Source organism: Panulirus ornatus, chromosome 6, assembly GCF_036320965.1.
Source record: "Panulirus ornatus isolate Po-2019 chromosome 6, ASM3632096v1, whole genome shotgun sequence".
In the NCBI taxonomy this organism is placed as follows: domain Eukaryota; kingdom Metazoa; phylum Arthropoda; class Malacostraca; order Decapoda; family Palinuridae; genus Panulirus; species Panulirus ornatus.
Window position 1 is genome coordinate 34,220,160 of NC_092229.1, and position 12,179 is coordinate 34,232,338.

Sequence of the window (12,179 nt, forward strand, 5' to 3'; positions counted from 1 at the left end):
TTCACATGCACTGGTTCAATCCATTGACAGCACGTCGACCCCTATATGCCACATCATTCCAATTCATTTTATTCCTTGCACGCCTATCACCTTCCTGTATATTTGGGCCCCGATCGCTGAAAATCTTTTTCACTCCATCCCTCCACCTCCAATTTGGTCTCCCGCTTCTCCTTTTTCCCTCCACCTCTGACACGTATATCCTTTTTGTCTATCTTTCTTCACTCATTCTCTCCAAATGTTCAAACCATTTCAACACACCCTCTTCTGGTCTCTCAACCACACTCTTTTTATTTTCTGAATTCCATTAAATCCCCTGACATCGGATTAGATTCTACTTGTCTTCACACCGTCACCAATATCTTGCTGCTCATCTGCAATAGTTATGTGATATGTTTTTGAGGTTTTGCTGGGAATGATGTCCGATTTACTTCCTTAGCCCAAAACAGGATCTATTCAGACAAACGCCTTTGAATCTTTGTAACATCAACCGGTAGAGTTCCCTAGAGAAACTTTTCATTCTCTCATTAACTGTTGCAATCCTCTATACTATCTAAATCATAAACTTCTTTGTTCACATTAACCTAGTTACTAACATTATTTTCTTTTTGAAAATACTTTCCCTAAACCATTATCTAAGACATTAACTTACTGGCAATGCAAACACTTCTCACATTCCATCTGAACTCTGTGGTCTCCTCACCTCACTGCTACTTCTAGTGCTAAGTCTCCACAGTGAAGAGTTTGTTTGTGAGATTTGTTTTATCCATGTAAGAAATTTCTTGATGTTAATTTGCTGTATCTTAACATGGCAGAATATTTCAACATATCGTTGTACGACATCGTCCATGATAATGCCACATGGGAGGATGAGCAGGTGGTGGCTGCTCTCCAGTACACAGTAGTCAACGAGAGTCATCTCGTCATGTGTTCCGTAGCAAAACTGGGGAATGATATGGATGTGAGTATCAAGCAATTATATGCATGTATCCAAGTGTACAATACACTTGTGTGGGACTAGTGCATGATATCTGAATTGGAAAGGAAAATTTTTATAGGGAGACTGAAACAGACAGGTACATCCGCAAAAAGTACTGAAAAGAAAAAATTTTAGGGGAAAGCAGAGAGAGAGAGAGAGAGAGAGAGAGAGAGAGAGAGAGAGAGAGAGAGAGAGAGAGAGAGAGAGAGAGAGAGAGAGAGAGAGAGAGAGAGAGAGAGAGAGAGATTTGTAAAGAAAAGCCTGCAGAGGAACAGACAGACAGAAAGACAGACTGACAGAAAGTAGAGAGGTACGAGATAGACAGAAACTGTTGTCGTAGCTTATTTTATGCAGATATATAGCTGTAATACGGAACACTTCATATGTCTACGTAGTATCCTCTTCAGAGAGGAGCAAAATGAAGCTATCTTCAACATGAAACATGATTAAACCTAACTCTTATTTTCAAACTCTTCAGAGAAAATCATGATTACGCAGCAGCAGACTTTAATAGGGAGTAAGCTAGATTTGATGCTTAACTCCACAATGGATAAGTCTTCATCTCGTCATTTGGCTTTCTTTCAGACGTACGAGTACCCTGAATTTACCAGCTTTGTGGAGCCGGAGGTACAAAAGTGTGACGGTAAGTTATTTGGTGAGTTATTCTACATAGCTTACGTTTATTTGATTTTCTGTCACATTTGGCCACAGACCTCACATATGTGTGTGTAATAACATGTTTAGTACTGTACGAGGAATCATTTCACACTCGTGGTGTCCATCTTTTGAACATCCTATACAACTTACATGTTAATCTTTTACAAACTCTCCCGACTTCTCACATACTCTTTCCGTCTATTCGATTCAACCTCTCATATATCATATAAGTAATCATTTATATCTTCCTTATCCTTACATCGCTCAAAGAAATGCTTATCATCTATGTCATTATTCTGGATGAATACCATAACTATCACCTATCTATTATACCTTTCACCTTCCATGGTGGTCAAATTGTAGGTTTCTAGCCTTTTCCTGAAACCTAGCTCTTTTTCTGGTATTGATCTTTGATGCCTTTCTCTGGATCTTCTCTATTTGCTCTTTTTACTTCTTTAGGTACGGGTGCCCAAACTTGAGAAGCAGACTAGCTTTCGCTTGATTTAGGGTACGAATATCTCTCTTTAGCAATGTACTTCAATATCATCTATTTAATATTTTGGGTGATATTCATTTACATATTTCATAGTCTGTTTTTAATGAATATATAAAATTGTGTATAAAAGACTGTGAATTTCAATCTAATGGAGAATTTCATGCTCAAAAATTTGGTATGGCAGTGGGTAGGCCTCTTTCACCTATGAAAAGTAATATCTACATGGAATTTTTTGAAACAAAATTATTTAAGGATACCTTACCTTCTAATGCTATTTGGCGTAGGTAACTAGATGATGTTTTTTTTATGTTCGGCCAACAGATGAAAATTTGCAGACATTTTTCCGCTTAATTAACAATTTAGTACCTTCCATCAAATTTACTATAGAAAATGAAAATAATATGTTATCAATTTTAGATTGCATGATCCATAGGGATAGAAACAAATTTAAGCTTAGCATATGCAGAAAACCTACCAATACATGATCATATGTCCATTATTACTCAGCTCAACATGACAAAGTGAAATTATCATCATTCCAGTCTATGTTCGTTAGGGCATTACGTATTTGCATTCCAGAGTATATTGATGATGAGTTTGACCAATATATTTCATTGGATCCAAGTTAAAGTATCCTAGATCTTTCATTTATGAATATTTAAGTTGGGAATGGGAAAGAAAAAAATGTATATAGTTGAACCCAAACTTCCCATTGACAACAAGAACCTTTTAGTTCTCCCTTTAATGATAATCTTACTTTACTTCTCATGTTGCTTAAATACTTTAATATAAATGTTGCCTTCAGCAACAATAATACTGTAAAGAATATCTTAATCAGGAACTCACCAGAAAGTTCTGCAGGATGCACCTATAAAGTGACATGTAGAAATTGTGAAAATCTTATGTAAGAATCTTTCCGTTAGATTTAAGCAACATAGATATAATACAAGAACAGGACAAGAATCAAATGAGTTGTTTAATCATTTTAATAACTATGATCATTGTTTTGACTGGAGGAATGCCATCTCAGTTATTAACTCTTACTCCAGTACCACGAGAAATATCATTGAATCTTCTGTTATTAGATGCAAAAAGAATTGCAACCTTAATATTGATAATGGTCTATAAAAATTGGATATATTTATTTTGATAAAATCTGTAAACAGTTCCCTTTTTTGTCCAAATAAAAAAGTCATGATACGCTTGTTGTGTCTTGGATGACCCACACGAACGCCATTCGGGCGATCACCTATTTACCAAATGGCGTCCAAGGTACATCTCTTCGTTGTGTATCAACTGACTGTTATATTTCTTTCTTGTATCTCCCCGGATAATATGACTATTACACGAAATTGCACTTGGGAATTGATCATGTTTCATTTCCCCGTGGACGCAAAGAGTACACTTGATCACACGCTCAATTGTGATCCTTTTCAATATACACATATATAATTTTTTTTATATATATATATTATATATATATATATATATATATATATATATATATATATATATATATATATATATATATATATATATATATATATATATATATATATATAAAAAGATGTTCTGGAAGGACGTAAATAAAGTGCGTAAGACAAGGAAGCAAATGGGAACTTCAGTGAAGGGCGCAAATGGGGAGGTGATAACAAGTAGTGGTGATATGAGGAGATGGAGTGAGTATTTTGAAGGTTTGTTGAATGTGTTTGATGATAAAGTGGCAGATATAGGGTGTTTTGGTCGAGGTGGTGTGCAAAGTGAGAGGGTTAGGGAAAATGATTTGGTAAACAGAGAAGAGGTAGTAAAAGCTTTGCGGAAGATGAAAGCCGGCAAGGCAGCAGGTTTGGATGGTATTGCAGTGGAATTTATTAAAAAAGGGGGTGACTGTATTGTTGACTGGTTGGTAAGGTTATTTAATGTATGTATGACTCATGGTGAGGTGCCTGAGGATTGGCGGAATGCGTGCATAGTGCCATTGTACAAAGGCAAAGGGGATAAGAGTGAGTGCTCAAATTACAGAGGTATAAGTTTGTTGAGTATTCCTGGTAAATTATATGGGAGGGTATTGATTGAGAGGGTGAAGGCATGTACAGAGCATCAGATTGGGGAAGAGCAGTGTGGTTTCAGAAGTGGTAGAGGATGTGTGGATCAGGTGTTTGTTTTGAAGAATGTATTTGAGAAATACTTATAAAAGCAAATGGATTTGTATGTAGCATTTATGGATCTGGAGAAGGCATATGATAGAGTTGATAGAGATGCTCTGTGGAAGGTATTAAGAATATATGGTGTGGGAAGCAAGTTGTTAGAAGCAGTGAAAAGTTTTTATCGAGGATGTAAGGCATGTGAACGTGTAGGAAGAGAGGAAAGTGATTGGTTCTCTGTGAATGTAGGTTTGCGGCAGGGGTGTGTGATGTCTACATGGTTCTTTAATTTGTTTATGGATGGGGCTGTTAGGGAGGTGATCAAGAGTTTTGGAAAGAGGGGCAAGTATGAAGCCTGTTGTCAATGAGAGAGCTTGGAAAGTGAGTCAGTTGTTGTTCGCTGATGATACAGCGCTGGTGGCTGATTCGGGTGAGAATCTGCAGAAGCTGGTGTCTGAGTTTGGGAAAGTGTGTGAAAGAAGAAAGCTGAGAGTAAATGTGAATAAGTGTAAGGTTATTAGGTACAGTACGGTTGAGGGACAAGTCAATTGGGATGTAAGTTTGAATTAAGAAAAACTGGAGGAAGTAAAGTGTATTAGATATCTGGTAGTGGATTGGGTAGCGGATGGAAACATCGAAGAGGAAGTGAATCATAGAGTGGGGAATGAGGCGAAAGTTTTGGGATCGTTGAAGAATTTGTGGAAGTCGAAAACGTTATCTTGGAAAGCAAAAATGGGTATGTTTGGAGGAATAGTATTTCCAACAATGTTATATGGTTGTGAGGCGTGGGCTATAGATAGAGTTGTGCGAGGGAGTGTGGATGTACTGGAAATAAGATGTTTGAGGACAATATGTGGTGTGAGATGGTTTGATCGAGTAAGTAATAATAGGGTAAGAGAGATGTGTGGTAATAAAAAGAGTGTGGCTCTGAGAGCAGAAGAGGGTGTCTTGAAATGGTTTGGTCATATGGAGAGAATGAGTGAGGAAAAATTAACAGAGAGGATATATGTGCCAGAGGTGGAGGGAACGAGGAGAAATGGGAGACCAAATTGGAGTTGGAAAGATGGAGTGAAAAAGATTTTGAGTGATCGGGGCCTGAACATGCAGGAGGGTGAAAGGCGTGCAAAGAATAGAGTGAATTGGAGAGATATGGTATACCGGGGTCGACTTGCTGTCATTGGATTCAACCAGGGCATGTGAAGCGTCTGTGGTAAACCAAGGAAAGTTTTGTGGGGCCTGGATGTGGAAAGGGAGCTTTGCTTTCGTAGCATTATACATGACAGCTAGAGACTGAGTGTGAACGAATGGGGCCTTTGTTGTCTTTCCTATCGCTACCTTGCACACATGCGGGAGGAGGGGGTCGTCATTTCATGTGTGGCGGGGTGGCGAAGGAAATGAATAAGGGGAGACAGTATGAATAATATACATGTGTATATATGCATATATCTGTGTGTGTATATATATGTATACGTTGAGATGTTTAGGCATGTATATGTGCGTGTGTGGACGTCTATGTATATACATGTGTATGTGGGTGGGTTGGGCCATTCTTTCGTCTGTTTCCTTGCGCTATGTCGCTAACGCGGGAGACAGCGACAAAGTATAATATGTAAAAAATGAATAGATAAATAAATGATTAAATATATATATATATATATATATATATATATATATATATATATATATATATATATATATATATATATATATATATATATTAATCAATTAATTTGTTTATGGATGGGGTTGTTCGGGAGGTGAATGCAAGAATTTTGGAGGGAGGGGCAAGTATGAAGTCTGTTGTGGATGAGAGAGCTTGGGAAGTGAGTCAGTTGTTGTTTGCTGATGATACAGCGCTGGTGGCTGATTCATGTAAGAAACTGCAGAAGCTTGTGACTGAGTTTGGTAAAGTGTGTGAAAGAAGAAAGTTAAGAGTAATTGTGAATAAGAGCAAGGTTATTAGGTACAGTAGGGTTGAGGGTCAAGTCAATTGGGAGGTAAGTTTGAATGGAGAAAACTGGAGGAAGTAAAGTGTTTTAGATATCTGGGAGTGGATCTGGCAGCGGATGGAACCATGGAAGCGGAAGTGGATCATAGGGTGGGGAAGGGGGCGAAAATCCTGGGAGCCTTGAAGAATGTGTGGAAGTCGAGAACATTATCTCGGAAAGCAAAAATGGGTATGTTTGAAGGAATAGTGGTTCCAACAATGTTGTATTGTTGCGTGGCGTGGGCTATGGATAGAGTTGTGCGCAGGAGGGTGGATGTGCTGGAAATGAGATGTTTGAGGACAATGTGTGGTGTTAGGTGGTTTGATCGAGTAAGTAACGTAAGGGTAAGAGAGATGTGTGGAAATAAAAAGAGCGTGGTTGAGAGAGCAGAAGAGGGTGTTTTGAAATGGTTTGGGCACATGGAGAGAATGAGTGAGGAAAGATTGACCAAGAGGATATATGTGTCGGAGGTGGTGGGAACGAGAAGTGGGAGACCAAATTGGAGGTGGAAAGATGGAGTGAAAAAGATTTTGAGTGATCGGGGCCTGAACATGCAGGAGGGTGAAAGGAGGGCAAGGAATAGAGTGAGTTGGATCGATGTGGTGTACCGGGGTTGACGTGCTGTCAGTGGATTGAATCAGGGCATATGAAGCGTCTGGGGTAAACCATGGAAAGCTGTGTAGGCATGTATATCTGCGTGTGTGGACTTGTACGTATATACATGTGTAGGGGGGTGGGTTGGGCCATTTCTTTCGTCTGTTTCCTTGCGCTACCTCGCAAACGCGGGGGACAGCGGCAAAGCAAAAAAAAAAAAAGAATATATATATATATATATATATATTATCCCTGCGGATAGGGGATTAAGAATACTTCCCACGTATTCCCTGCGTGTCGTAGAAGGCGACTAAAAGGGGAGGGAGCGGGGGGCTGGAAATCCTCCCCTCTCTTTTATTTTTTTGATTTTCCAAAAGAAGGAACAGAGGGGGCCAGGTGAGGATATTCCAAAAAAGGCCCAGTCCTCTGTTCCTAACGCTACCTCGCTAACGCGGGAAATGGCGAATAGTTTAAAAGAAAGAAGAAAGATATATATATTTTAACATAGACTCCTACTGTCCTTGTTCCTTAGAGCTGCGAACTAAACATTGTTGGATTATGATTCCATTCAAGATAATTTTTGTTTCGGGATGTTTCGAACTTCGAACGATTTTCAAGGCCAAATGTTTGGTCCCCACCAGATCCATTCGATTCGCAAGGTTTGTGAAGATGACTACCAGAATCTAAAACATTCATTATGCAGTGTACCTTCAAATAAATTGACTTGATCTTGATTACTGAACAAATATCATATTGTATTGCAACGTAACTTGCCTTCAGCAATTTACAATGCAGCATTTGCATTTACAAAGGCACAAGGTGTATCAAAGGCGAATCAAATTCAGACTAAGTGTCGAAAGCTCTGGAAGGCAGAGAGACTATGACTTGGTGTTCGCAAGATCTTGATTTTAGGGCAAATAAAAATATTGAACAAGGAGGGAATCATAACTGCGAACTAACATCATGAGAACAAATGGCACAGTAAAGGGCCTAATGGGATATATATATATATATATATATATATATATATATATATATATATATATATATATATATATACATATATGAATGATGATTACAGGAAAGAAATATAACAGTCAGTTGATAAACAACGAAGAGACTTTACTAAAACAGATTTTGTTAAACAAGTGAATACACGAATGGAGGTGCGGGGCGTTGAAGTCTGGAAACATGCGTATCATAAAATCTTCATCATGTGGAAAAGAAAGGGTACTAGATAAAAATGTTATCAATAATACAGCCATCCGATTTATAAAGACCTTCACTAATATTCATGTTACAATTCCTGGTGTATTAGATAATAGAAGGTTCAATGATATTTCTCGCTGGGTAACAGTTAGAGTTAATAACTGAGATGACATAAACACATTCAATACAATGATCATAATTTCTAATATAATTAAACAAGACAATTCATTACTGTCCTGTTCTTATATGTCTGCGTAGCTTAAAAATATGTGTGTTTGATGATACATTGGCAGATAAATGGTGTTTTGGTCGAGGTGATGTGCGAAGTGAGAGTGTCAGGGACAATGGTTTGGTAAACAGAGAAGAGATAATGAAAGCTTTGGGGAAGATGAAAGCCGGCAAAAAGGGTTTGGATGATATTGCAGTGGTACTTACAAAAGAAGGGGTGACTGTGTTGTTGATTGCTTGGAAAAAATATTCAGTATATGTATGGTGCAAGGTGAAGTGCCTGAGGATTGGCGGAATGCATGCATAGTGCCATTGTACAAAGGCAAAGGGGATAAAGGTGAATGTTCAAATTTCAGAGGCATAAGTTTGTCGGGAGAAAGGTGTGGGAAGAGGAAGAGAGAGCAAATGAGACTTGGGGTGCGAGAGTATCGTTAGATTTTAGGGAGAATAAAAAGATGTTTTGGAAGGAGGTGAATTAAGTGCGTAAGACATGAGAACAAATGGGAACACAGATAAAGGGGGCTAATGGGGAGGTAGTGAGTGGATGGAGTGAGTATTTTGAAGGTTTGTTGAATGTGTTAGATGATAGAGTGGCAGATATAGGGTGTTTTGGTCGAGATGGTGTGGGAAGTGAGAGGGTCAGGGAGAATAGTTTGGTAAACAGAGAACAGATAACGAAAGCATTGCGGAAGATGAAAATCGGCAAGGCGGCGGGTTTGGATGGTATCGCAGTGAAATTTATCAAAAACGAGGGTGACTGTGTTGTTGACTGATTAGTGAGGATATTCACTGTATATATTGCTCATGGTGAAGTGCCTGAGGATTGGCTGAATGCATGCATAGTGCCACTGTATAAAATCAAAAGGGATAAGGGTGAGCGTTCAAATTACATAGGTATAGGTTTGTTGAGTAATCATGGAAAATTATATGGGAGGGTATTGATTGAGAGGGTGAAGGCATGTACAAAGCATCAGACTGGGGAAGAGCAGTGTGGTTTCAGAAATGGTAGAGGATGTGTGGATCAGGTGCTTGCTTTGAAGAATGTATGTGAGAAATACTTAGAAAAACAAATTGATTTTTATGTAGCATATATGGATATGGAAAAGGTATATGACAGAGTTGATAGAAATGCCCGGTGGAACGTACTAAGAATGTACAGTGTACGAGGCAAGTTGGTAAAAACAGTAAAAAGTTTTTATCGAGGATGTAAGGCATGCGTACGAGTAGTAAGAGAGGAAAGTGATTGGTTCCCATTGAATGTCGGTTTGCGGAAGGGGTGCGTGATGTCTCCATGGTTGTTTAATTTGTTTGTGGATGGAATTGTTAGGGAGGTGAATAGAAGAGTTTTGGAGAGAGGGGCAAGTATGCAGTCTGTTGTGGATGAGAGGGCTTGGGATGTGAGTCAGTTGTTGTTTGCTGATGATACAGCGCTGGTGGTGGATCGGGTGACAAACCGCAGAAGCTGGTGACTGAGCTGGGTAAAGTGTGTGAAAGAAGAAAGCTGAGAGTAAATGTGAATAAGAGCTAGGTACAGTAGGGTTGAGAGAAGGTCAGTTGGGAGATAAGTTTGAGTGGAGAAAAACTGAAGGAAGTGAAGTGTTTTAGATATCCGGAAGTGGATTTAGCAGCGGATGGAAGGAACCATGGAAACGGAAGTGAGTCAGAGATTGGGGGAGGAGACGAAGGTTCTGGGAACGTTGAAGAATGTTTGGAGGGCAAGAGCGTTATCTCGTAGAGCAAAAATGGATATCTTAGAAGGAATAGAGGTTCCAACAAAGTTAAATGGTTGCGAGACGTGGGCTATAGATATGGTTGTGCGGAGGAGGATGGATATGTTGAAAATGAGATGCTTGATTACAATATGTGGTGAAAGGTGGTTTGATCGAGTAAGTAATGAAAGGGTAAGAGAGATATGTGGTAATAAAAAGGGTGTGGTTGAGAGAGCAGAAGAGGGTGTTTTGAAATGGTTTGGTCACATGGAGAGAATGAGTGAGGAAAGATTGACAAAGGGGATATATGTGTCAGAGGTGGGGGGAACGAGGAGAGGTGGGAGACCAAATTGGAGGCGGAAAGATGGAATGAGAACGATTTTGAGCGATCGGGGCCTGAACATGCAGGAGGGTGAAAGATGTGCTAGGAATAGAGTGAACTGGAACGATGTGGTATACCGTGGTCGACGTGCTGTCAATAGATTGAACCAGGGCATGTGAAGCGTCTCGGGTAAACCATGGAAAGTTTTTGGGGCCTGGATGTGGAAAGGGAGCTGTGGTTTCGGTGCATTATACATGACAGCTAGAGACTGAGTGTGAACGAATGAGGAATTTGCTATCTTTTCCTAACACTACCTTGCGCGCATGCGGGGGAGGGGATTGTCATTTCATGTGTGTCGTGGTGGCGACGAAAATGAATAAACGCATTACGTATGAATTATGTACGTGTATATGTGTGTATGTCTGTGTATGTATACACATGTATACCTTGAAATGTATAGGTATGTATATGTACGTGTCTTGACGTGTATGTATATACATGTGTATGTTGGTGGGTTGGGCCATTCTTTCGTCTGTTTCCTTGCGCTACCTCGCTAACGTGGCAGAAAGCGACAAAGTATAATATATATATATATATATATATATATATATATATATATATATATATATATATATATATATATATATATATATATATATATATATATATATATAGATATGCTTTATTTATTTATTTTCCTTTGTCGCTGTCTCCCGCGTTAGCGAGGTAGCACAAGGGAACAGACGAAAGAATGGCCCAACCCACCCACATACACATGAATATACATACACGTCCACACACGCAAATATACATACCTATACATCTCAATGTACACATATATATACACACACAGACATATATATATATATATACACATGTACATAACTCATACTGTCTGCCTTCATTTGTTCCCATAGCCACCTCGCCACACACATGGAATAACAACCACTTCCCCCTCATGCGTGCGAGGTAGCGCTAGGAAAAGACACCAAAGGCCCCATTCGTTCACACTCAGTCTCTAGCTGTCATGTAATAATGCACCGAAACCACAGCTCCATTTGCACATCCAGGCCCCACACAACTTTCCATGGTTTACCCCAGACGCTTCAAATGCCCTGGTTCAATCCATTGGCAGCACGTCGACCCCGGTATACCACATCGTTCCAATTCACTCTATTCCTTGTACGCCTTTCACCCTCCTGCATGTTCAGGCCCCGATCACTCAAAATCTTTTTCACTCCATCTTTCCACCTCCAATTTGGTTTCCCACTTCTCCTCGTTCCCTCCACCTCCGACACATATATCCTATTGGTCAATCTTTCCTCACTCATTCTCTCCATGTGACAAAACCATTTCAAAACACCCTCTTCACCTATCTCAAACACACTCTTTTTATTTCCACACATCGCTCTTACCCTTACATTACTTAGTCGATCAAACCACCTCACACCACATATTGTCCTCAAACATCTCATTTCCAGCAGATCCACCTTCCTGCGCACAACTCTATCCATAGCCCACGCCTCGCAACAATACAACATTGTTGGAACCACTATTCCTTAAAACATACCCATTTTTGCTTTCCGATATAATGTTCTCGACTTCCAAACATTCTTCAAGGATCCCAGAATTTTCGCCCCCTCCCCCACCCTATGATTCACTTCCGCTTCCATGGTTCCATCCGCTGCCAGATCCACTCCCAGATATCTAAAACACTTTACTTCCTCCATTTTATCTCCATTCAAACTTACCTCCCAATTGACTCGACCCTCAACCCTACTGTACCTAATAACCTTGCTCTTATTCACATTTACTCTTGACTTTCTTCTTCACACACTTTACCAAACTCAGTCACC

At 39.5% G+C, this 12,179-nt stretch overlaps 1 protein-coding gene across 1 annotated transcript in view; it reads left to right on the top strand.

Moving 5' to 3' along the window:
• The first annotated feature begins 805 nt into the window (after window positions 1-805).
• Window positions 806-12,179, top strand: part of LOC139748903 (DBH-like monooxygenase protein 1) — a 140,552-nt gene continuing 129,178 nt past the window's right edge. Inside the window, exons 1-2 of the mRNA XM_071662267.1 lie at window positions 806-958; window positions 1,562-1,619. Coding sequence (XP_071518368.1) covers window positions 806-958; window positions 1,562-1,619 — 211 coding nt within the window. The remainder of the gene's footprint in view (window positions 959-1,561; window positions 1,620-12,179) is intronic.